The 27,913-nt window shown below is 40.2% G+C and overlaps 2 protein-coding genes across 2 annotated transcripts; both read right to left on the bottom strand.

Moving 5' to 3' along the window:
• Positions 1-2,934: 2,934 nt before the first annotated feature.
• Positions 2,935-21,015, bottom strand: mxd1 (MAX dimerization protein 1). Its single transcript, XM_058070104.2, has 6 exons — positions 20,437-21,015; positions 19,725-19,824; positions 13,988-14,017; positions 10,365-10,479; positions 9,965-10,124; positions 2,935-8,215 (listed from the first exon to the last, which is right to left on the bottom strand). Exons 1-6 carry the CDS (start codon positions 20,501-20,503, stop codon positions 8,019-8,021), a joined length of 669 nt encoding a protein of 222 aa, XP_057926087.1. The 5' UTR covers positions 20,504-21,015; the 3' UTR covers positions 2,935-8,018.
• A 519-nt stretch (positions 21,016-21,534) lies between these two features.
• Positions 21,535-27,836, bottom strand: snrnp27 (small nuclear ribonucleoprotein 27 (U4/U6.U5)). Its single transcript, XM_058070105.2, has 6 exons — positions 27,631-27,836; positions 25,512-25,644; positions 24,076-24,182; positions 23,902-23,981; positions 22,160-22,224; positions 21,535-21,850 (listed from the first exon to the last, which is right to left on the bottom strand). Exons 1-6 carry the CDS (start codon positions 27,665-27,667, stop codon positions 21,796-21,798), a joined length of 477 nt encoding a protein of 158 aa, XP_057926088.2. The 5' UTR covers positions 27,668-27,836; the 3' UTR covers positions 21,535-21,795.
• Positions 27,837-27,913: the final 77 nt, after the last annotated feature.

Here is a 27,913-nt window from a genome sequence, read left to right as displayed (position 1 = left end):
TTCCGTGCTTTTCCCGAGGCGTTACCATTAAGGACCGCCAGGGAATGGCAAAAAACTAAGATAACAGTGTACTTTTTACAGTTAGCGTACATTTTAGCTCGTGCAACTTCGTTCTCAATGTATTTTATCACAAAACCGGAACCGGAAGTCAGCTCGTCGCATGTCTATGATGTCATCAGCAGTTGTCTTTGTAGTCCTCTGCTCAAAAATGTCTCAAAAATGTTTATTTTCAAAAATTCAAAATTTGATGTCGTTCCTCTACTAATAAATAAATTAATTAACAATTAATTAATTAATAAAGAATGCTGTTTAATAGTTGAATACAGCATATTCATTCATTCATTTTCTATACCGCTTATCCTCACGAGGGTCGCGGCGAGAGGCGGGGTACAGCCGGGACTGGTGGCCAGCCAATCACAGGGCACATATAGACAAACAACCATTCACACTCACATTCATACCTATGGACAATTTGGAGTCGCCAATTAACCTAAACAATTTTTTTCAGATTAAAATTAATAAAGCATTATTAGAGCCCTGTTGACATGATAAAACACAACTATAGTCACATTTATACTTTTTTAATAGCCAAAAACTTACCACTTCCACACGGATAGGGAGGATAACTATTAACAGTTATTTAACCTTTAACATGAACATTAATCAAACGTAATAATTTTTTCTGATACCATACAGCATCCATATCAAACTTGCATGGGCCGCACTAACATTAAACTTTCATGTCAAGGAGGGGGCCTCAAACTAGTGTCCTGCGGGCCACATTTGGCCCGTGGGCCGCATGTTTGAGACCCCGGATTTAAGGTAACATTCCAAACCCCCTTGACGACATATTTTCTCAAAAGCGACAAATCTAGCATCTTATCCTGGTGTTGTTGGGGTGTTTTCTGGTATTTGGGGACTCAACAGTGAAAGCACCTACTGTTCAGCATAGTGTGTTCTATAGCGTGTTTATATTTTATTGTTAGTCTATTTCTACTCTTTATTTGTGAAATGAAAATGGACTATATTACAATTATTGGGGTAAATTTAAGTCATTTATAAACCAGTTGCTATTACATATATTGGGTGGGTCACTTGACCGCCAACCTTTATACTCAGCTGTAAACACACATTGATTACATAACACGTTTTTTAACAGGAAGTCACTGTGTGCAGTTTCTAATGAAGTGTAAATAAGGCTGCTTAACGATAATGATAACGTTAAAATAACGGACATGCAATTCTTGATTATTTGCATTCTTATGAAACTTGACACTTGAAGTAAAATATAATAAAGTCATTTGGCTCGACGTGTGTTGGTTATTGAGCAGCTGTCAGATGGCTGGGATCATGTAAACCTTGGATTTGGCAAGTAGACTGCTGAGAACCAGTCTGCCGAGTCTTTCATGTGTTGTTATTAATTCTCATTCCAAGTCGTCTTATTATAGCGCCAACAGTTAGGTCATTTGGGGTTGACATCAAAATATGATAATGACATCATTTTTGAGGCTCATTAGAACATGGCCTTCTTCTTTTATTGTCGCTAAAGAGTGGTTTGCATTTTGTCGTGTCGGTATTGTAGTTTTGTTCATGAAGTGAACAGCTCTCACATGTTTTCCTCGACACCCCCTGTTTGACTCTTGTTACTTAGTACACAAAAGTATTTCTTCTTCAGGTCATTCCAAATGGTCGTACTGTCCCGTAATGTTCTCCCCCCCGGAGTACCCGGAGAAAACCCACGCATGCGCGGAAAGAACATGCAAACTCCACACAGAGATGTCCGAGGGTGGAATTGAACTAGGGTCTCCTAGCTTGTTCTTATTAGGAATTTTATTCCTATTGTGACATCATTCAGAACTGCAGTAAAAAAAAAAAAAAAAAGTTTTTCTGGCATTGATGTTTGGTGCTTGTGTGTCTCACGGAACATTATAGCAATGTTACTGACACCTAGAGACTAGTATAGGATACTACATGAAAATCTTTGCATCTTTTTACTGATGTTTGTATTTTTATTTAACCATTTTTATGCTTGAAAATGCTTCTTTTAGACCCCCCAAAAATATGGAACATTTACATATTTTGAATAATAATATGCTGTATTCTAGGAGACCTGAGTTCAATTCCACCCTCGGCTATCTCCGGGTACTCCGGTTTCCTCCCACATTCCAAAAACATGCTAGGTTAATTGGTGACTCCAAATTGTCCATAGGTATGAATGTGAGTGTGAATGGTTGTTTGTCTATATGTGCTCGGCTGTGATTGGCTGGCCACCGGTCCGATAAGCGGTATAGAAAATGTATGGATGGATGTTTCAATTAACCAAGAACAAGCACGGGAAGAACATGCAAACTCCACTTGTTCACCGTGCAGCCCAAAAAATATGGGTTGTTATTGCTTAGTATCATCTGATTCAAACAGGCTTGGGTGTCTCGGCATGTGAGTCTGCCCTTCATTGTCTCTGTTCCTTACACGAGGGAGCTCTCTGGTCTTGTATTCATCTTTTTTTTGTCAAACCCAAATATTTTCAGTAAGTAAAGGAATTTAATTCACTGTTCCGACACTTTTAGAGAGTACTATATAAAAACATTCCCGTGCCTTCTAAAATAAAGACAAAGACACGTCTCTGGGTAGATAAACAAGGGTTTCAAATTGTTTTAATTGCTTTCTCTGGCAAATATAAATTGCCGCCACATATTCCAAGTGGCGTCTTTCAGTTCTCCAATTCTTAAAAATGAAGTGCACAAAATGTCCACCTTTAGGTCGTATTTGAACACAAGACGTGAGCCTTCTTAGAAGAAAGGCAGCATCAGGTGACAATGACATTCATGGGATCTATGACCAAGCCGGATCTGTCTTGTCGTACGAACGCGTGCCATATATACGTTTTTAATATATCATATTCAAACATGTAGTGTATTTTTTGTTGGGGAGGGGGGGGGGGGGGTTACATTTTCAAAACATTAATAGCCACAATGTATGCACAAATATTACAAACATAAAGAAGATCCACCCATGCTGGAACATGTAGCTTAAACAGCTGGTTGTTCTTTGAGACTGAATACTTTGTCTTTTAAAGACAGGTATTGAAAGCACCAGGGTCTTAACCCCCCCCCCACCCATATACCCACCTGGCCTGCACCACAGATTGCCAATGCAGCATGTGGAAGGGGGGAGTTGCACATGTTTGATTGGCGGAAGACACGCAGGCCACGGATGGGGAAAAAAAAATGCTAATGGTAACGCATAAATATCCCGTCAGATTAATTCGTTTTTTTGTTTGTTTGTTTTTTAATTAAAAGCTAAACAACATAAAGTGCCTTTATGTTCTTAAAACTACCATTACCCCCCAGCTCCTCCGCCCGAACAAAAATCTCTCTGAAGACATTCACGAAATAAACATCTATTACAGTAGAACCCGTTGAGATTGGATGATAAGATCGGGATTTTTTTTTTTAATGTGCGCATTTTCTTCGGAAAGGGTAAACAAGAACCTGCAGAGAAGTCTATAAGCAAAAAAAAAAAAAAGGATCCTTCATTTCCATTCCTTTTGCCCCTCCCTTCTTCATTTGTTCCGATTGGTTTGGACACATCTTTTAAAAAAAGACTATAACAACTCGACATGGGCGGGGATTTTAGTAATAAGAACACGGAGGACGAGGACGTGAGTTGCTCAACTTGAAGAGTTGTCGACGTAAGCAAAGGTTCCACTTCGGTTACATCTCGACAAAAGTGCCGTAATAAATAACGTTTTTGACTTACAGTCATTCCAGGTTAAAGGGGAACTGTACTTTTTTTTTTTTTTTACAATGGTAAAAAAGATGAGCTAGCTAACAATGCAAGTCATTGAGACACATGAACAAGTACATTGATAACATGTAATACTTACATTATTTTGCCTTATTTAAATTATTTAAAACATTATCGGAACATTTTTGCTTGACAGTCATTCTGTCGCTAGCTTGTGTCTTGGCTTTGATGCCCACAGCAAAGCGTTACTCCGTTAGAAATATCGTACTCCGAATTAGCTGCTACAATAACAATATCGCTGTACCTCTGTGAAGATACAGGTCGGTTATGAAAATAGATTTTTTTTTTATGGTTTTCGTTAGCTGTGTCCCAATGATGTGCATTGTAGCAAGCTCGTATTAACTAATTTTTTTGCGTTATAATTCACAGAAAAGGGAAAAAAATATATATGTTTATGTTTCACATAAGGATTGTAAAGGATGGGCAACATTCCAAAAAAGTGCACTTCCCCTTTAAGGTCACATGGTATATATTTTATGGATGACATAAAACTAAATTCCTGCTTTTTACAGGAGTGATGTTCCAGGACTTCCAATGAATGGAAAAAAAAAATTTCTATTAGCAAAAAAAATGAAAAAAATAAGTGACTGTTGTTATTATTACATTAGATTCAGCTACAAAATCCTTCTGTTTTCTCTATCACTGCCATTTTTCACAATTTTTTTTTAAACCAAAAATCCACAAATTTGCTGGATTGCAAATGTGATTCACTGCATTACGCTTAAAATAAAACAAGATTATGTCAATGTTTTTTTTTCTATGATATACTTCACTTTATCGAGATGTACCTTATCAATCGCCAAGGATGCACACACACGCACACACACACACACACCCAGCCACAACCCCTTTAAAACATTGCTACACGGTTACTTTCTGGATTACAAAAAAAAAAGCAGCATTCCACACTTAAGGACTATTTTCTATTTTTTGGATTTTGTTGCTTTTTTTTCCATTATTTATTTTGGTGTACCATCTTCATGCTTGAACCGCTAGAAACAAGTAATGGGGGCAAAGGGGGCTCCTTTGGCACCGAGCGGACACGACGTTGGATGCAGGATGGAGGACATCTACATTCAAAAAAACTGCAATCCTCATCCCGCATGTGTCTTCCTGACCAAATAAGGAGATGAAATCTTTATTTGAGGCTCCTACACTCTAAACCACCACTTTCTCTATTTCATAATTTTTCATTGACATAAATTTTTTTTTTTTGTCTTAGGGGGGCGGTGGTACTGCAAAACAGCTAAGAAAAACCATGAACCACCGAGTAACATTTCATCTTCTAAGAGCTCCTCGCCCAACTTGTGAAGACACACACACATACACACACACACACACAAAACTGGAGGCACAATAGACATTTCTAAATATTCTATGGATTGACTATTCTGTGCAAACAATCAGCACAAAAAAAACTCTTGATTAAACCTCACAAAAAGAACAAAAGCTGGGTAGAACTAATGAAATATATATTTATATCCTCTAGATTTTTGCATCTCTAATAAATACTTCTGATAGACATAAATATCTTTCTGTAAACTATTTACATTAAAGGTGTACATTTCTTCAGAAACAATAGACGGCTATCAAGGCAAGGCAAAGGAGAGATCATTTGTGGTTTTTCCCGCACAGAATAAATAGATTTGAGTCCTCTAAAAGGAAATAAACCAGACATGAGGGATGGGCATAATAAACTTTTAAGATCAGTTGAAAGAATATTAGATTATGCATTTTGGACATTTGGACTTGGAGGTTTTAAGTAGAACTATCCATTCATTTTCTGTGCCACTTATCCTCATGGGGGTCAAGGGCATGCTGGAGCCTATACCAGCTGTCTTTGGGTGGGGTCGCCAGCCAATCACAGTTAAGTAGAACTACAATATAGAAAAGTGAGACAAATTTTTTTTTTGAATTTGTCTTTAAAAAAAATCAAAAAAAAAAACAAAACTGAAATATGTTTTTCACCTGAGAAGGTGTAGATGTCAGATCAGGTGACTCACGTCAACATAAGTGGTTGTAAACACAACCAAAAATATCTCTGACCATGACTATTGAAAAAAATTTTTTTTTAATATATTAGGAAAGCAGGAAGTGAACAAATGTAACAGTTAGTGATTGTAAAAGTACCAGATGGAGGGGTAGGATTTAATAAGCTTTGCTTCTTCCTACTCCTTTTGGACATGTGGAACTGGGAACTGATTAATGTGATGCATTCAATTTTAATCTGATGCATGTTCAAATGAAATACAACCATTACCATTACCATGTGCCGCTGCGTTTATCAGTGTGAGTGGCACTTTGCAGCAAGCCGGAGTGGATCAGGCCCGGAGCCGCAACGGATTCAATGTGAGCCTTAGGTAAGGGTGCCCACTGGAGTGGAAATTAACCCTCAGAACAGTTTCAAAAGGAGATCTGATCATCTGGAGTGAAGTAATGAAGTTCATTCATTCATTCATTTTCTACCGCTTTTCCCTCACGAGGGTCGCGGGGGTGCTGGAGCCTATCCCAGCTGTCTTTGGGCGAGAGGCGGGGTACACCCTGGACTGGTCGCCAGCCAATCACAGGGCACATATAGACAAACAACCATTCACACTCACATTCATACCTATGGACAATTTGAAGTCGCCAATTAATTAACCTAGCATGTTTTTGGAATGTGGGAAGAAACCGGAGTACCCGGAGAAAACCCACGGGGCATGCATGGGGAGAACATGCATGAACTCCACACAGAGATGGCCGAGGGTGGAATTGAACCCTGGTATCCTAGCTGTGAGGTCTGCGCGCTAACCACTCGCCCACCGTGCCGCCCTGAAGTTAAACTGAAATATCAAATTTAATCAACTTTGGTGACTTTTCATGCATGTTAAGGCCCTCAAAACTGAGTGTCAAAAAAAAAAAAATGTAATAATAAAATTGCAATTTCAAAAGGACTTTACCATATATACCAAACCCTAAATGGTGACAGTTCTGCACTTTTTTTGCTAACCAAGTCTGTGCTTTCTTTGTGATTACAAATGCAAAATAATTCCCACTTTTGGAACGTATTAATGATAACCAAGGTTCCACTGTATATGTTGAACTGGGAATTGAGTTAGTTGACATAAACATAAATAAAATCATGATTGACTTAACTTTCAAGCACATTTAGTTGAATGCCCATCCCTTGCAGTTATATCGTTTTTTTTGCGTGATACTTCTATAACATCGACATTGCTATCAAAAGAAATGAACGCTCTCAACCTAACTTGCCTGTCCGCCCCTCCAATAGTGGAATGTGCTCCAGTCTCTCGACTGCTCTCTACAGGTAGATTTTTTCCTCAACGGGTGACACCCATTCGAGAAGTAGTGGACAAAAATGCACCAGCACCAAGTTGACCCGGTGGCTGGTGTTAGAAACTGACTGGTGATCTCGATCGTTGACAAGCTCACACACACACACACACACACACACACACATACATTAAAAACACAGTCATTAGAGAGTGGCAAAAAGCGTCAACTATTTTACCCCTACTCTAAATCCTCCAGTGTCCAAGTGTGGACCCCAAAAATGCCAGGGTAAAGATGCCTTGATAGTGAGGCTCATATTGCAGTTCCCTGACCCTTTTTTTTTTATGTTTTTTTTTTTCTCTTTGTTTTTAAAACAAAAGAGTTTGCAAAAACTCTTCTAGACAGGCCACTCAAAAATGTCTTTAAACACCCTCCCTGTAGGACTGGTGTTATTTCTGCTGTGGTATAAAGAGGGCCTTTATATTTTCAAGCAAAAAAAATGATGTGATGCACAAATGACTGGTGGTTAGACCAGACCGAAATGCCCCATTTGTGTGACACCTTTTTTGGAGCACGGTCATTCCGGGGACAGCGAGGATGGATAGTGTGTGTAAGTGTGTGTAAAATCTCGTAAGTGCTTCCCATGGCTCTTGAGACATGGAGAAGAGGCAGTGGGCTATTGTGTGGTGACATTCTCCGTCTGAACGACCCGACATATTTGATTGGTGCAGAGAGACTAACCCCCTAAAAGATGGTCAGCTGATGACGTACCGATTGTGGGCAAAGATGCTCGGTCTAGATGAGAGTCAAAATGCTTTGCTGGATGAGAAGCCTCAGATTTGGTTATTCCTGGTAGGGTGAGAGTGGGGGGGGGGTGAGGTGGGTGTATGACCAGGACATGACGACACATTCTGATAGGCCGGTGACCGTGTGACGTTTTACAGGCTGCAGCCCAGCTGCTTGGCTCTCTCCTGAGTGTCCTGCAGACGCTGCAGGCTGGCGCTGGCGTAGCCCTCGTCGCTGCAGCTGCTTCGCAGGCTGCCCCGCTCGTCCCCTGAGTCACTCACGCTGCTGGTGCTCCACTCCAGATCACCCAGCAGGTAGTCTGTTCCTTCCACGTCCACGTCCAGGTCCTCTGTTGGGGACAAGGAGGATGTTAAGTCAGTCCAATAGCCACATTTGACTGTTTGGTTTTGTGTCAAACATACAGGAACAGCCAAAAGTAACATGCCTTGGAGAGCTTTGGTTTGCAATACAGGGAACAGAATGTATTATTTCTAAAAGTATGCAACAAGGAAAGGTGACACAATGAGATTGCTATGATTATATACTGCATGAAGTATAGTGATAGTGAGTAATGGAGATGCCCATAAAAAGTCTGTTTTTGATACCTGACTGGACCATTATGGATTTTTGGCCTTGTGCGACTTATACTCTGGAGCGACTTATGTATGTTTTTTTCTACCTAATTATGCATTTTTGGCCTTGTGCGACTTATACTCCGGAGCGACTTATGTATGTTTTTTTCTACCTAATTAAGCATTTTTGGCCTTGTGCGACTTATATATGTGTTTTCCTACATAATTTGGCCTTATGCGACTTATATATGTTTTTTTCTACCTAATTATGTATTTTTGGCCTTGTGCGACTTATACGCCGGAGCGACTTATGTATGTTTTTTTCTACCTAATTATGCATTTTTGGCCTTGTGCGACTTATACTCTGGAGCGACTTATGTATGTTTTTTTCTACCTAATTATGCATTTTTGGCCTTGTGCGACTTATACTCCGGAGCGACTTATGTATGTTTTTTTCTACCTAATTAAGCATTTTTGGCCTTGTGCGACTTATATATGTGTTTTCCTACATAATTTGGCCTTATGCGACTTATATATGTTTTTTTCTACCTAATTATGCATTTTTGGCCTTGTGCGACTTATACGCCGGAGCAACTTATGTATGTTTTTTTCTACCTAATTATGCATTTTTGGCCTTGTGCGACTTATATAGGTTTTTTTCTATCTAATTATGCATTTTTGGCCTTGTGCGACTTATACTCCGGAGCAACTTATGTATGTTTTTTTTCTATCGAATTATGCATTTTTGGCCTTGTGCGACTTATACTCCGGAGCGACTTATATATGTTTTTTTCTTCCTAATTATGCATTTTTGGCCATGTGCGACTTATACTCTGAAGCAACTTATGTATGTTTTTTTTCTACCTAATTATGCATTTTTGGCCTTGTGCGACGTATACTCCGGAGCGACTTATGTATGTTTTTTTTCTACCTAATTATGCATTTTTGGCCTTGTGAGACTTATACTCCGGAGCGACTTATGTATGTTTTTTTCTAACTAATTATGCATTTTTGGCCTTGTGCGACTTATACTCCGAAGCAACTTATATATGTTTTTTTCTACCTAATTATGCATTTTTGGCCTTGTGCGACTTATACTCCAGTGCGACTTATGTATGTTTTTTTCTACCTAATTATGCATTTTTGGCCTTGTGCGACTTATATATGTTTTTTTTCTACCTAATTATGCATTTTTGGCCCTGTGCGACTTATACTCCGGAGCGACTTATGTGTGTTTTTTTTCTACCTAATTAAGCATTTTTGGCCTTGTGAGACTTATATATGTTTTTTCTACCTAATTATGCATTTTTGGCCTTGTGCGACTTATACTCTGGAGCGACTTATAGTCCACAAAATACGGTACCTTTGCATTCACGCAAACCCCCACACTCATGAACAAGGAACACTCCTTTAAGCCATGTATGAGGAACACTCATGAGTTTGAACGATAACAAAATGTTCTGAAATGTTGGTGTAGATTTTGCACCAAAACAAACCAAAACAGGGAGGACGTATGTCTGACTGACCTTGATCAGAGTCAGATTTGTCAGAGGACACGGTGGACCCGGTGCTGTCCATGCGGGTTCTCTCCACCCCGAGCTGCTCCAGACGCCTCCTGAGATGTCTCTGCTCCCTCTGAAGCTGCTCCAAGGTGTGCTGAGCTCTTCTGTCACTCTCTTCCAACCTCTGCGGGGCGAACAAGGAACAACAATGAAGCTCAATTTACACCATGCAATGTCATTTGGTTTAAGAAGAGACTGTTTAGTCGGTGATCATAGATTGCAGAGATGTAACACAAAAATGAGAGTGAATTGTCACTTCTGTTTTGACAAGAGTGAATTCCCGTGGAGATAAGATTCCATCGATTAACAAATGTTCACCGCGAGCAGTAACTAGAGGAGTAAAATAGTCCACGTGCGCACACACCTTGATGTGATCTTTGGCCTTCATCAGCAGACTCAAGGTGGTGTGTCTGTTGGCGTCCGGACCCAAAGGAACCAGAGATTTGAGTCGCTCTAAACAAAGTCGTAGATGCGCCCGTCTGAAGGTAGAGAAAGGAAAAGAAGAACAATTCATACATGGTTATACTACTCATCTTTTTTGCATGCTATGCAGTGGATTTTTGGGGAACTTATTTTTTTTTGTTTTTTTTTGTGTACAGAATGCATGTACCGCTATTAGAATTATTTTCACGTTTCTGTTTTCATCCTACACTCATAATGTTTATTCGTCAAGCGCTTTGATTCCATAGTTTGCGTTGGCAGTCCTTGAATGCACCACATTTGTGTACTGTGGCATTTGTTTGGTTATGGAAGCATTAGCTTAGACTGCCAATCTGGCGGGCTGCACTGCAGACGAGTGGTTATAGCGCGCAGACCTCACAGCTAGGAGACCCCGAGTTCAATTCCACCCTTGGCCATCTCTGTGTGGAGTTTGCATGTTCTCCCCGTGCATGCGTGGGTTTTCTCCGGGTACTCCGGTTTCCTCCCACATTAAAAAAAAACATGCTAGGTTAATTGGCGACTCAGATCACTCAGATGTGTAATTAGCCTATCTCAGCTGTCTTTGGGCAAGAGGCGGGGTACACCCCGGACTGGTTGCCAGCCAATCACAGGGCACATATAGACAAACAACCATTCACACTCACATTCAATTTGGAGTCGCTAATTAACCTAGCATGTTTTTGGAATGTGGGAGGAAACCGGAGTACCCGGAGAAAACCCACGCATGCACGGGGAGAACATGCAAACTCCACACAGAAATGACCGAGGGTGGAATTGAACCCTGGTCTCCTAGCTGTGAGGTCTGCGTGCTAACCACTAGACCGCCAGACTGATTCATATTATTGAATATAAAAGTCAATTGCAAACTTGAACCCACATTAGCAACAACAGTGCAAAACGATGCGTACAAAATATGCTGCAAATGTATCCATATCATGTAGAAATAATTGATAATGTGCCCATATGTCATGTGCCATCTTCACACATTTTACTGTACATCTTTTCCGTTTCCGCCTGCTCACAGTTCTGGCAGTTGCTGAGGTCTTGGTGGGTGTTTGAGACCGACTGACCCTGCTGTTATGCAACACACACACACACACCTCCGTCTCCAGCCTCATAAAAGTGTGTGTGTGCGTGCCCGTGTGCATCATGTGAGCCTGTGAGCGAGTGGGAGTGTGGACGTCACACTCCTTCTGAGGGTTGATTGTGAAAATGTTTTTTTGAGTTTTCTGCCGGTTTGATGTTGGCAGCACGGAAGCGTCACTGCCAGAACTGAATTTATGATCACAAATATTACTATAAATAATTATAAATTATACTATTGGGGCGGCACGGCGGTCGAGTGGTTAGCGCGCAGACCTCACAGCTAGGAGACCAGGGTTCAATTCCACCCTCGGGCATCTCTGTGTGGAGTTTGCATGTTCTCCCCGTGCATGTGTGGGTTTTCTCCGGGTACTCCGGTTTCCTCCCACATTCCAAAAACATGCTAGGTTAATTGGCGACTACAAATTGTCCATAGGTATCAATATGAGTGTGAATGGTTGTTTGTCTATATGTGCCCTGTGATTGGCTGGCGACCAGAGGGCCCCGCGACCCTCGTGAGGAAAAGCGTTAGAAAATGAATTAATGAATGAAATATTCTGATTTTGCTGTGGTTTTAGTCAAATGACACCTCAACTTAGTTACATCTAAGTAAAACGTACTACAAGACATTCTAGAAGAGTGTCTATCAAAATAAAATATATTTTTTTTTCTTATACACACACACAGTAGCATTGTATGAATGCTACCAGGTTATTCTGGCTGAATCCATAAGATCAGTGTGTCAATATGTAAGTATACCTACAGCAATATAGATATGTAAAGGAGCAGCTATGCAACAATGTTTTCCTCTTTCATTAGACCAAAACTGGCTAAAAACGACAACTAGGTCACTCTGACTGATCAGTGGCAGTAAATAAATCATACTGCTTTTGTCTTCGCTTTTGTCCTCAGGCATGTTGCGGTAAACGGCATAAATAGCTGGTAGGACCGTATGTAAGACAAGAAGGTGGTCATAGATAGTGGTCAATCTGGGGGCATAAAAATACAACGATTTAAATGTTTTACAACATGGATGATTAAATAATGCAACTACCGATTATTTTTTTTAATTAAGTCGATTAATCTGAAGCCTGTTGTGTCGATTAATCAAGTACTCATTTAGGCGCTCACAAAAAAAAACCCAACAAAAATGAAAAAATGAGCACTACTTTCGTAGTACTTTCCCCAAAGCACATAAAACAGTCATGAAACAGCAAAAATGGAAAACAGAACAGCAGTAGTTTTATGAGAATTATGTTATAATATCAAAAGAAAAAAAACTATATTCAAAATAATATTCATACAATAATAATAAATTATATTCAAAGAAAAAAAGTTTTAATATTACGAGAATACCTTAGAAGCATGTGTATTATTATAGATAACTGTGTGTGCCTTTTTTTAATTGGAGCGTCTATTTTTATTGTTTTTTGCTTATCAATGTGATTTTTATTAGTGTAACTTTTGTATATGTATATTAAAATATATTATATTAAATATTCATTCATTTTCTACCGCTTTTCCTCACAAGGGTCGGGGGGGTGCTGGAGCCTATCCCAGCTGTCTTCAAGCGAGAGGCGGGGTACACCCTGGACTGGTGGCCAGCCAATCACAGGGCACATATAGACAAACAACCATTCACACTCACATTCATACCTATGGACAATTTGGAGTCGCCAATTAACCTAGCATGTTTTTGGAATGTGGGAGGAAACCGGAGTACCCGGAGAAAACCCACGCATGCAAACGGGGAGAACATGCAAACTCCACGCAGAGATGGCCGAGGGTGGAATTGAACCCTGGTCTCCTAGCTGTGAGGTCTGCGCACGAACCACTCGACCGCCTGGAACTAATTTAAGTCATTTTTTTTGTTGATCCAAAATCAGAGAAGGTGCTTGTGGAGGTGTGCCGTCTGCCCTCTGAGCCAGTTGTATACACACAGGAAATAACGTTCTACGAGTTTGATTTGAGTTCAGCGCACATCACTGAACTTAAAAACTGACAAAGGGCAAAATGTGTATCTACACAGCAGCAAAGCACACAAGCGAATTCAAGGTCCAAAATGTGTGCATGGTATGAAATATGCATAAATCTTTGAAAAGTAAGGCAAACATGCTGCTTGTCTTATGTAGATTTTACCAGAGGGAAGATGGTTATTGATAATTAGTAAGTACAAGGACGCCTGCCAAGATGCTAGAACAGGAAAAATTAAACAGCGCATCTTCCTACTGAAGGCATTAACCATAGTCAGTATTGACTATGCATGAAAATTATCTATTACTTACCACCGAATATCATTTATGTCTAGTTACAATTAATGTATTCATGGGAGTCTGGATTCATTATGCTGCAGGATGTCTGTAAAATGTTTGATGATGATTTGTATGCATATTTCCATGGCAATAGCATGGGGCGGATTTGAGAAATAAAGGAAGGTGTTGGATTGTATTGCTATTAACATACCTGTTCTTTTCCATTTCATTGTGTGTAGACCTGTGAAGATAAAGCAATACATGAGCAACCAAACATAACAGATCTGATGAAAAAAAAAAAAAAACATAACCGTCTTGGTGCAGTCTATGCAGTGCAGAGGAATGGGCATGAACGTGAGTCAGAAAAGGATGCGTGGGAGGGTATGGCTTAGCGGACCAAATGTCTAGTATTCTAATAGTAGTCTGAAGCCTTCAGGTCCATCTGGGGTGGAAACATGTCCTTTTTAAAGGACCACATGTACACACGTGATGAGGTGGGCCAGCAATAAACATAATAACAATAACCAGAAACAGTCGGAAGGACTAGGCCAGTGGTCTCAAACTTGCGGCCCGCAAGACGCTACTTTGAGGCCCCCACCTTGATACCAAAAGTTTAATGTTGAAATGACAGCTTAAAGCTGTGTGCACACACCGGACACAATTAACATGATTTTTGCCCCGCCCATACTGTTACCCTACCCTGTTACCCCGCCCTGTTTTGCTTTGGATTAGCAATGAAGCTAAAGGCTTATGACGCCGCTGGGTACAAATATAGGCAAGAAATTATTTGGAATAAAACGGAAAATACACGTCAAGATAAAGCATCTCATCAAACATGTTGTTAAAGTTACGATGCTGCTCCCAGATGCTAACTTGCTAATTGGGTAAAAATATTAAGTTTCATTAATGTTCATGTTAAAGGTTAAATAACTGTTAATACTGTACATTTGAATCTGAAAAAAATTATTTCTCTACCAACTGTATGTGGTTTCTTACGTTTTTCTTATTTGCTGTTTTATTATTATTTTACTTATTTATTACTGATTGATTGATTTATTGTCTTTATTCTTAATTTGTTTATTTATTTATTTTTATTTTGTGTATAGAAAAATAAAAATTAAGATACAGTGGAATGTTTTATCAGATATTTTGGTGTGGAAAACCGGAACCAAAGTATTGAAAAAGTGTAGGGTATAGCAGAAGCAAAAACATTGAAGATAGTTTTTTTTATTGTTTTTTTTCCAGTTTTTAAAAAATGCGTTTTGGGTTTTTTTGAAAACCTGATGCAGCTTCACCCAGAACCTAGCTACGGTGGCCCCCAGGTAAATTGAGTTTGAGACCCCTGGACTAGGCCCTTTGATATTCCCCAATTGTCTATTCTGCATGCAACTGAGGAAGGGGATATTTTTCTGTCTGGGTGTCAAAATTGAACATGTTAAAACTAGACAAGTACATTGATATTAATGAAGTAAGAAATTGGGTCAGTTGATTATTTTTGGAGCAAATTTCCTTGACCTACAGTATGTAAAAAAAAAAATGGTGGCCATGTCTCAGGGAAGAAGATCCCTTTGCATTCCTAAGCACCTCACTACCTCAACCAGACCCCACGATCCCTCAAACCCCTGTCCAAAATTAGCCCGTTCCAACATCAGGGGATTCCAACTTGCAAGTAGCATGTAGCTGTCACCTTTAAAAACTCACCTCGGTTGCACCGAGGCCCCCCCCACCAGCAGAGTATGAATTCTATGCAGGGCAGACAGACGCTCGTGACATAACAGTGCTGGCAGGAGATACCTCTCGTTCAGAATGGATTCTAGTTACTGACCGATCTATCCTTTCACAACCTCTATTCTAGTTTCTGGTTCTAGTTTGCGCTATATTTGTTGAGTGTGAATGGTTGTTTGGCTATATGTGACCTGTGATTGGCTGGGATAGTCTCCAGCATACTACTACATAGTAGATAGATGGATGGATGGATTTTTTTTGGCTGATTTGTGTCTTCCAAAATTCATTCATTCATTCATTTTCTACCGCTTTTTCCTCACGAGGGTCGCGGGGGTGCTGGAGCCTATCCCAGCTGTCTTCGGGCGAGAGGCGGGGTACACCCTGGACTGGTCACCAGCCAATCACAGGGCACATATGAACAAACAACCATTCACACTCACATTCATACCTATGGACAATTTGGAGTCGCTAATTAACCTAGCATGTTTTTGGAATGTGGGAGGAAACCGGAGTACCCGGAGAAAACCCACGCATGCACGGGGGAGAACATGCAAACTCCGCACAGGTGGAATTGAACTCGGGTCTCCTAGCTGTGAGGTCTGCACGCTAACCACTCGACCGCCATGCAGCCCAAAAATATGGGTTGTTATTGCTTAGTATCACCTGATTCAAACAGCCTTGGGTGTCTCGGCATGTGAGTCTACCCTTCACTGTCTCTGTTCCTTACATGAGGGAGCTCTACGGTCTCGTATTCATCTTTTTGTTTTTTTGGCAGAGGGTGGATTTGAACCCTGGTCTCCTAGCTGTGAGGTCTGCGCGCTAACCACTCAACCGCCGTGCAGCCCTACATATAACTTGTCTTTCAATATTTTTTCCTCTAATGTGCCATGTCAACCCCCAAAAGCGCATTCATTTATTAATACATTTTTGCAAAAAAAAAAACGTGATAGCATGAGGGAGCGATGTTGCTATGGTCATGCCAGGGTCATGTGAAAAAATAAGGACAGCCCACTCATGAGCGGTTGCTCACTAAAGTGTGAAAATAGAGCAGAATATGCAACCCTCCTGCGATGCCTATGCTGTTATTAGTCTGACAAAATAAAACACAAGGTGGCACTGTTATTAAACCCCAAAGTTTGAAGTCGGAACTGACTTGAAATTTAAATTTTCAGCAGAAAAAATTTGCTACATGCCTTTCAGGAAGTGACAAGCAAATGTATTTTGAGCACAACCTGGGGGAGAGGGGCGGCACTAATGTATATGCATGTCCATGTGAGGAAGGGAGGAAGGGAGGAATTATATGTCTCTAATGGAGGAGATGATGCTCTCCATGCTAACAGTGGGAACTGAGCTGTGAGGACATTGAGGTGTAGGGAGTGAGGGAAGATAAAATACAGAGAAGGGAAAAGAGAGCAAAAAAAGCAAGAGATGAGGGGGGAGGGGAAAGGAACTACAACTGGCACATACACATACACATTCCCCTCCCCCACTATCTCAAACGTCTACTCCATGGAGAAACAACGGGCACTGGAGGAGCTTCTCCTCACTCTGACATAGGCAGTTCTTCCCTGCACAGCAAATCTTGCTTTTTTGTCTTTGGGTGAGAGGCGGGGTTACACCCTGGACTGGTCGCCAGCCAATCACAGGGCACATATAGACAAACAACCATTCACACTCACATTTATACCTATGGACAATTTGGAGTCGCTAATTAACCTAGCATGTTTTTGGAATATGGGAGTAAATCGGAGTACCCGGAGAAAACCCACGCATGAACAAGCGTGGAATCGAACCCATATGCCGATACTGTACTTTTTCATGGAACTCGGCCCTTACCGATCGGTGGCCAAAAGGGTACTTTTTGTTTGTTTTGAATCAAAATATGTCCAGTGTGTTTTCATTCATTCATTCATTCATTCATTCATTCATTCATTTTCTGCCGTGGGGGCTGCTGGAGCCAATCACAGGGCACATATAGACAAACAACCATTCACACTCACATTCATACCTATGGACAATGTGGAGTCGCCAATTAATTTACCTAGCATGTTTTTAGGAATGTGGGAGGAAACCGGAGTACCCGGAAAAAACCCATGCATGCACGGGGAGAACATGCAAACTCCACACAGAGATGGCCGAGGGTGGAATTGAACCCTGGTCTCCTCGCTGTGAGGTCTGCGCGCTAACCACTCGCCCACCGTGCCGCCCACTGTCAATGAACAGTGTTTATTTATTTTTTTACAGTGGTTAACATTAAAAGGTTTTATTATGTACCGGTATACCAGTATAGATACTTCCAATGATAAGAAAATGACTTATATCGGTATAAATGATAACATAATCCGAACTCCTGACCAAAACAGGTTGAAATGGTAATCAACGCCTGCGAAAGTTGGCTGAATCTCCTCACACAGAGCGTGAATTGAAGCTTGCAAAGGTTAAATTGTGTGTGCACGACTCGGCTTGAAGAGTATAACTAAAAAGGGGTGTACAAAATAAAAGCACTGCAGAGCCGTAGTTGTATCCCAGTGAGGAACGCCGGCCAAGGTAACAGAAGAGTGATTTAATCACCGAGCAGGGAGGTGTGGATGCAACACAAAACTGTCTTGACTGGAAGAATTTAAGGCATCCAGATCACGCTATGAATGTACACTATGCTCGAGCAGTCGGCGCTGAGGTGACCCGAGTTGTCAGAACTGGCCGTCGCTGAAATGTCTCCTGCAAGTCACCTTGGCTGACACACTTTGCCTTAACAAGCGGCCTCCGGACATCGGCCAGACACTTGTTTGCTGCTGCCACTCCATGTGACGTCTTCAAATGCAATGGAGTCAAAACATGGCCCTTGACAACACACATGGACACATACAAACTCCACACAGAGATGGCCGAGGCTGGAATTGAATTCGGGTCTCCTAGCTGTGAGGCCTGTGCGCTAACCACTTGACCGCCATATAACCTGTCACATTTTCATTCATTAATTTTCTACCGTTTTTCCTCACGGGGGTCGCGGATGTGCTGGAGCCTATCCCAGCTGTCTTCGAGCGAGAGGCGGGGTACACCCTGGACTGGTGGCCAGCCAATCACAGGGCACATATAGACAAACAACCATTCACACTCACACTCATAACTATGGTCAATTTGGAGTCGCTAATTAACCTAGCATGTTTTTGGAATGTGGGAGGAAACCAAAATACCAGGAGAAAACCCACGCATGCACGGGGAGAACATGCAAACTCCACACAGAGATGGCCGAGGGTGGAATTGAACCAGGTCTCCTAGCTGTGAGGTCTGTCACATTTTCAATTAAGGTTAAAGTATGTCAATGTTCATTGATCCCTTTCATTTATTGTTTATAAGTATATATATGCAAAGAGGCGGGGTACACCCTGGACTGGTCGCCAGCCAATTACAGGGCACATATAGACAAACAACCATTCACACTCCCCAAAATAGTTGTTGATGAATTAAATTAATCGATTCATATTTGCATTTTGTTAGTTGCTGTGGTAGAATCCTGGATGAGTGATGACATAATAAGCCGAATCCGCTGAAGTCAAGTTCCACTGTGTATAACTTCTTAGAACAGCTGCAACAGTTAATTGATTAATTAGCGATTAATGGGTTATGCAGTTAATTGACCACTATTTTAGAATTGGATTTTAAATTTTTTTTTAATATCGCCTGATTTCAGCCTCTCATACGTGACTATGTGAGTCTCCTTTGGGATATGTTGCCGATTTCTCAATTTCTGAACATATCAGATTTTAGCCAGTTTTAAAACAACAAAAATAAAAACAGACTGTGTGCATATATTTATACTGTTTATTCTGTATATTTTGTATTTGTCATTCTTTTTTAATACATGTGTCTGCACCTACTTCACCAAAACAAATTCCTAGTATGTGTTTGATCATACCTGGCAATAAACCCTTTTCTGATTCTGATTCCAAATGTGTTGAATTTTCGGTATGTTTTCGGTAAGTTTGGACACCCCTGATGTACAGTATGCAATACTGACACGAATCAATGCTGTCAACGTGACTGTTGCATTGTTCTCACAGAAAACAAACACGGCAGTCTGTGGATATTTTGAGGGGTTATATGTGGCGGAATAAACCCCTACTCTTTGGGGAACACATCTGATGATGATATATGCAATGATTGTTGCAAAAATGAATGCAGAATGATTCCATGCACGAAAGCTAGAGATGGACGGTTTGTACCTGCTACTTATGTTTTTCTTGCTTTTGTTCTTCCTTTTCAAGCTCTCTCTCTCTCGACTGCTAATGAAGGGAGGCATGGAGGCATAGCCATGTTCAGCTTCTGCAAGCACATAAGAGTGGTCAGATGGACAGACATTGAGCTAAAAAACCATGACCAAAATTCACACAGTGTGCATTTCTACCTTTTTTTTAAGCATTGCACTGATATTCTTTTGCTTAATTGTAAACACAAATTTAGCATTATATCTTTGTACTGTATTTTCTCCCCCTCAGCCTGGACAATGATGTCATCTTGAACTGGAATAAACCCCACTAGCAAACCACAACAGCAGGAAAGGAGGGGCCAGTGTGAAAACAATGTCTTCAGCAAACATCACATTGCAGCTTTCATTGTAAAAAAAAAAAGAAGAATAAAATGCGTTAAATGCAATGCAAATTTGACTTTGCTCAAGTGCACGACAGTCATGGCAAACATTGATGGCTATTGATGTCTGCATTTTTAGCCAGTGAGTGGTGCACCTTAGTGCATAGTTGTGCAAAAAATGCAATCAGTAAATGAACGTAATAGCAAATATTAAATAAATGAGAAATGTGAACAGTCGCTGATTTGACATAGTAGGTAGGTAGCACAAATAAGGGGGAGGGGAGTCGCTGCAAATTCTCAACAGGATACAAAAATATCATTACAAACAAGAATAAAATGATACTTTACCTCGTTCCCTTCGGTCAAGATATTCGGCTGCTTCGATCAGCATCTGCACCATTCCGATAGCCGTCATGTTTAGAGTAATAACCGCTGATATTTTTCAATACAATCCGGTTGTACACAACCTGCTTCTCGTCCCAACACAACAACGTTCTAAAACTCGGATACAGGCTTCTTTTTGGTTTTGTTTCTGCTTTTTAAACGCCAATGATTGTATTGCCGACGATCCGTCGAATGGATAATAAAGGCAAAGCGCTTGTTTTTCTCCCGGTGTCGTCTCTCAAATGACAGCAGTTGTTTCAGGTAAGAGGCTAGCTTTACTGTTTAAGCTAACTCTGTTCGTTCGAAGCAACTGTCAATAGCACCACAAAAAAAACCCTACAAATATCCGCCTCCTTAAGTGGTTACAGTGTCATTGAGTCTTTTAAAAAGTTCCCCCGGCAATATCACCCAACCTGTCAGTTCAGTAATATGTCGCTAGAGTAGCAGTTGTGTGCTAGTTCGCGTTTTACCACTAATATAATTCCGCTCTCCAAAAAAAAATCATTGTGTATATTTGGAAAACAGCTAATAATTGTATTTCGTGGCAAAGCTTTGTGTGTGATAAAATATTATTGGCTACTGGACATAGCAACTCTAGACTTCTATTGGTCATTCAATATGTCACTCATGCGAATAGCAGAAACCGAAGGCCGCGATCAGCCATTTTGTTTCACGTCTACATAAAAGTGTAAGTGACGCAGAGCCACAATGGACGCAGATACGCTGGGACGCAGTGTTGCACTCTGATTGGTTAGATATAGGTAAACCCACCAATCATTGGTCGAAATTGCCTCAATTGCTCAAGTGATACGCCCTCTTAACGTGTCGTTTCGCGGTGTCTGACTGTGATTGGCTGTTGTGGTGTTGTTGGTCTCGTTTCTGATCGATGATTCGTCAAATTCCCATGCTGTTTCCCAACTGGCCCCGCCTACAAATCATATACACCCGGGAAGGCACAATTCGTAGATAAATTTGTTCCAAGTTCAATATTGACTGAAATAGTAGTCATACAACTAAATAGGTATGGAACCACGTTTTGACTTTCATAATAAAGACAATGCAGATATTAAAAGACCTTTATTTCAATGGTTTCAAACAACTAATTAACTACTCACATGAGTCATGCTATGACAGCTTCATTAGCCACATGTTTGCAATGGATTTGCACCAAAACTTAACATGAGCACAACCATTAATGAATCATAAATGTACTGTATATACAAAAGCAAATATTACAAAATAACAAAAAAAGCAAACCATTATCTATCCTTGTCAGGTACGTCAAAAGTTTCAGGAGTATAGCGGCAAAGATGTTGCGAGCTTTCATGCGATGAAGTCCAGTGGTCTGTTGAACCCACCTTTTCTGTTCATGTACTGCCTGGAAAATAATAATTAGAAAAAAAGAGAGACAAAACATTACATCACTGTTACCCTCGCAACACTCACAGGTTACATCATCATGCACCAATAGGGAAGCCAGAATCTCTGCATAGAAACACCTGCAGAGGTGATTGGCTACACTAGCAGCGATAGCGCTTCCTGTGAGGGGACAAAAAAAAATTTACATTTTGAAACAGCAATGTGGGGGGTGGAGGGGTTTGATGAGTACCATGGGATCAACGGCTGTGTTATCAAATGTGACAGCGTGTCAAAAAAGTAGAAACATTTGTTTATGTGCTTGCCGTACCTGTATTTTCTCTTCATGGTCACGTTGACAGCATACGCGTTGGTCGATGCTTCGCTTTTCTTCCCCTGATTGAAGAAAAAAAATGTCTTTCAAACATTGAAACAGTCTTATGGTTCAAATTGAGGAACAAATTAAAAAACAGTCAAACAGTTGGCATGCCTGCTGCATTAGCATTAGATTATGCCTTTTAACTAGGGATGCTCTGATCCATATGCGGCCCGCAGGACACTAGTTTGAGGTCCCCGCCTTGATATGAAAGTTTAATGTTAGTGCGGCCCCGCGCAAGTTTGATATGGATGCTGTATGGTATCATGTACCCAGAAAAAATTATTACGTTTGATTAATGTTCATGTTAAAGGTTAAATAACTGTTAATAGTTATCCTCCCTATCCGTGTGGAAGTGGTAAGTTTTTGGCTATTTAAGTTTAAAGGAAATAACTTGAAGGCTACCGTTTAGGTCGCTAGCTCTCTAGTTTGCGAGTTAGCATGTGTCTCAAGATCCTGCAGTTGCGCAATATGTTGTAAATAAAAAAAAGTATAAATGTGACTATAGTCGTGTTTTGTCATGTCTACAGGGCTCTAATAATGCTTTCTTCATTTTAATCTGAAAAAAATAATTTGTTGTGTGCAGGGCTGCGTCGGACTCCAGATGATGTGTGCGAGTAAGCGTTTGCGCCGAATTTGAAATGGGCGTTGTTGACACTGATATTACATCTCCTCTTCGGGCACAGAAGAGGGAGTCGCTGCATCTGTGCTTCAGAAGGCAGCGGATGCGGGTGGAGGGACCCAGCAGAGGTGGATAAACCTGCTTTTCATTCAGGTTTTCAGTTAATTTGAGAAGACTAGAAATAAATGCATTGTAAAATACAACACTTGAGCATTTTGTTCCTGGTAAGACAAGCATATTAAGTTTTTTTGGCTTTAAATAAGCTATGAAAATAAATGTTACAAAAGAGCTCTTGGCCATTTTCATTTTGTAAAAGTAACCTTGGTGATCCCTAATATAGCCTGTAGTACATTTAAACATTTACACTGCATGTATGTGATCAGTATTAGTATTGGCCGATTTCACTCATGGATTATCGGGATCTGTATCGGCGGCATAAAACCTTCATCGGAACATCCCTACTTTTACTCAATTTTTTGTTTTAATTTTATTTCTACAATGTGCAACAGGCCAATAACGATACAACCATGGGCCGCAAATGGCCCCTAAACAGCCCAGCTTGTATAGCTCTCGCTGACTATGTGAAGTGATGTCAGCTCCCTGAGCAAACAACTTTTGTCGACTATTGAGCTTGTTGGCTTCCTTCGTGGCAAGCGAACAACAATAATGTTTTTTTAATGAGTGTTTTTGCAGCTGGAACTAAACTAGAACTAGACTGTGTTACAACAGTCATTTTATTGCAAGGTGATCCAAAATCAGAGGAGACCACCTTTGTGGGGGTGGGCTGTACACGAACAAGTCGTATAGAGTAGCGACAGGAAATAATTAATTTTTGTTGGATGTGCAGAGACCGAGCGTGAAACTAAAACCTGCGAAATGCAACAAAATGCGCACCTGAAGAGCAGTGAATCGTACAAACGTTTTCAAGGGTCAAAATGTGTGCCGGGTATATAAAAAAAAAAAAATGTATACATGTTAGACCGTTAGACGGGTTGTCTATATTAAGCAATTTAGATGAAGAGCAGTGACTCAGCTGTTATAGAAGCATTCTTTATGAAACATCTAACACGCTTACCTTGCTGGTGTCAAATGTTGAAAATCCCATCAGTTTCATCATCTCAATTTCCTCTTCGGTTTTGCCTTGCATGTCCTCAGCTGTTAAAAAAAAAGTAATGTAATTGAGTAGAATTACATTAATGGTGCCAATGTGTCATGTATGAGACTACTAAATGTCAGTACGGCCTGGTACCTGATATTTGAATGGGCTTGGACGACTTCATGTCTTTACGGTCATCTTCACGTCTGTCTTTTTGTCTCAAAGGAGAGATGGAGGAAGAGCGATGGCGTCGAGGAGACCTGTAGAGGGGAAAACAGACAGTTGCCAGAGGGTTTATTTCAACTATTGAGTGTATCTCTGCAAATGTGGAATTAATACATTTCATAGTTGATTAAAGGGGACCTGATATTCTCATTATTGCCCTTTGCATTGAGTTATGGACTCTTATAAGGGTGTTCTAGTTCTTCCAGAATCTGCACCTATTCAGCTGTATTTCTTTGGATTCCGTGGTTCCTGTGAAAACACTATAATGCTACAAGCACTTTTTCTCCAAACACAGTTAGGACACTGATAAACCGTTACTTACTGTTTGCCCTTCTGACTCCTCTACATGAGCAGAGCTTGGATGAGGGAGACGAGTTTACATATAAGAAAGTCCGCTCGTCTGGGACATCATAAAGGAACGGTTTTACCACACCTTTTCAAACCATCGCAAACTTCTTTCAGGGCTCACTTCCAAATGTGCAAACATCATTATCTGAAACTTTGTCATCGTTTAACATGAGAATACAACATTCTAACTACATTTATAGGTCAGAAAAGCGGAAAAAGCATAGTTCATCATAGTTTATGTAGAAAAAAACAATACGGTTATTGGCTATAATGGTGAAACACCACAAGTAATTGTACACAAATGTGTATTTTGACACTAACACAAACCAACAGCAGGTCATCGAACCGACACCTCTCTCACTCACAGTGCCTACAAAAACCTGAGAAGTAACACACGCGGAACACACAATGTAGCTGCACCACACGGACAATGTGGGTATCATAATGAACATAATAAAACAATACTATCTTATACTGATTCATAACCGCAAGGTATGCAGTGCAACTTCATGTTGTACACACGGGCTTCCCAGTATAGCTTGTGGGTTGCAACTTAGTATATAACTTAGTATATATAAATTTAGTATAATTTAGTATATATAAATAGCATGTTTTGTATGTACATTGGTGTGGAAGCTCGAATGGCCCCAACCTTCCAGCATCTTGGGGATTTTGTGCTCTTTTAAACTTTTGAAAATACTGTAAGAAAGCCACTTTTATAGAATTGACTTGTTGATTTTATAATGGAAGATTAATGTCTACATTGGCAAACATTAACCGTAGAATCAAACTGAATCATATGTAGACTGTATGGAATCATTCTGTTTTGCATATATATATCGTTTTGAATTGCATGGCAACCTGCGTATCTAGATTCAGATCGAATCGCCTATCACAAAGAGATTTACAATCCTACTTTCCTACCACGTATGGATGGACATTATAAGTCCCACAAATACAAAAAAAAATTAATCAAAAGATTGAAACTGCAGATTGAAACTTAAAAGTTCCATCACCTTGATCGTCTCCTGTGAGGAGATCGAGAGCGACTTCTTCTTCGGTCTCTCTCTCTGTCTCGATCCCGAGACCGATCTCTCTCCCTTCTCCTTCGATCGCGTTCTCGTGAAGCGGAGCGGGAACGTCTTCTGTCTGTGTGAAATACGATGAGTGAATTACACAGGAACGTAAAGAGAGTATGCAAACAACACGCTGTAGTAGTATAAATCGTCCCTTGTTTATTGTGGTTAATTGGTTCTAGAACAAATCCTGATAAGTGAATGTCCGCTAAGTAGGATTCTATATGAATAAATGGAACATTTTCATAGAGCCCTGTAGACATGAAATAACACCGCTACTGTCACATTATTATTTGTTTACAACATACTGCTCAACTGTAATGCCCATGTTACCATAGAATGGTAGCCGCCTATTTGTTTATTCTTAACGTCGGGGTTTCAAACAGAATAGGGAATACGGACAAAGTAAGAAGCCAAAAACGTACACTTAGCAACATACGGAATGGGAGGGGAACTTTTTTTCACTATGTCATGGCTGACTCCATGTAGTGTGAAGATATGCAATGTCATGTCTCATCAATGTAACATTATGGACGCTTAGTGACCAGAATACAATATATGACTTGTCTTTCAATATTCTTTGGACCAGGGGTCTTAATTTACTTGGGGGCCACTGGAGCTAGGGTCTGGGTGAGACTGGGCCGCATCAGGTTTTCCCAAAAAAATTTTTTTTTAAAAACACATTTATTAAAAACTTTTTTTTTTTTTAATTCGCTTTGGTTCCAATTTTCTACAAAAAAGCTCTGATAAAACATTCCACTGTTCTCAAATATCTTACTTTTTATTTTTCAACCAAAAATAAGATGAAAAATAAATAAACAAATCAAGAATAAATAAAATCAATCAGTAATAAATAAATATAATAATAATAATAAAACGGCAAATAATAAAAACTTAAGAAACCACATATAGTTGGTGTCACATTTATACTCTATATTTACAACATATTGCGCAACTGCAGGGTCTTGAGACACATGCTAACTCGCAAACTAGAGAGCTAGCGACCTAAACGGTAGCCTTCAAGTTATTTCCTTTAAACTTAAATAGCCAAAAACTTACCACTTCCACACGGATAGGGAGGATAACTATTAACAGTTATTTAACCTTTAACATGAACATTAATCAAACGTAATATTTTTTTCTGGATACATGATGGTCTAGTGGTTAGTGCGCAGACCTCACAGCTAGGAAACCAGGGTTCAATTCCACCCTCTGGCATCTCTGTGTGGAGTTTGCATGTTCTCTCCGTGCACGCGTGGGTTTTCTCCGGGTACTCCGGTTTCCTCCCACGAATTGTCCATAGGTATGAATGCGAGTGTGTCGTTTGTGCCCCGCGATTTGCTGACGACCAGTCCAGGCTGTACCCCACCTCTTGCCTAAAGACAGCTGGGATAGGCTCCAGCATACCCGCGACATTAGTGAAAATGGATGGATGGAGTGAGGGATGACTGTACTTTAATATTGTGCATGCAGCACGTTAGCAGTCAACAGAGATGCCTTTGCAACCTGTATTGAATTTTTTTTAATTATAATTTATATGCCGAAGACTAAATTATGATATATATTGTTGATGTATGTGGCAATATGGAACTCAAGTCACAACACTAATCAGTACAAGACGTTGCTTCCAATCTGCTGGTGAACTTATTTATTTTCTTCACTTTGCTACCTGATGTGATCAAAAACAGATGTAATCTACTCCTAATGTCTTTTATTATGATTGCTTTGTGTTTGGATAATTTCTGCGCGTTTGAAATTGTCAGCCACCATGGAATTGGCACATAATCATTATAGAAGACAAAAGTAAAAACACACTTACCTTACATGTTAAAATGCTAATGAATGTGTCATTTAATGGCGAAAAACATCGGTGATTTTGCACTACAAGCTCTAACTAACAGCTGCATTCGTGTTACATAAACATTATCACACATTATATAATATAGCAGTGCATTTTTTGTAATTATAAGTGCTACATCCTAGCTTCTTCTACAATGGTGTCGATGTATGCTAAATTACACACTGAATACATCACGCTAAACGACATCCTGACTCTTACCACGTCTTGGAGGAGTTCGACTCCTGCTCCTTCCCATTTTCAATGGTGAAATACGGAACAAAAAATGTAAAAAGAACAGATAAACGAAGTACAACAAAAGAAATTACGGCTGTTCACTCTAGTTTTTTTTAGCGATCTAGGATAGGTTTTTAGCTAACCGCTAACATTAACGACAAACTTCCGCTTTGTCCTATGCCTACTTCCGCTTGTTTTTTTTCTACAGCGCCCCCTATGAGTCGGAGGTAAACAATGATAGTAGCGCCTGTTAGGTACTGTACGTCCA

The sequence above is a fragment of the Doryrhamphus excisus genome, linkage group LG3 (genome assembly GCF_037039965.1).
Source record: "Doryrhamphus excisus strain RoL-2023G ecotype Guam linkage group LG3, RoL_Dexc_Guam_v1.1, whole genome shotgun sequence".
Taxonomy (NCBI): Eukaryota; Metazoa; Chordata; class Actinopteri; order Syngnathiformes; family Syngnathidae; genus Doryrhamphus; species Doryrhamphus excisus.
The sequence above is the reverse complement of the archived record's forward strand: the minus strand, read 5'-3'. Positions and strand labels throughout refer to the sequence as shown.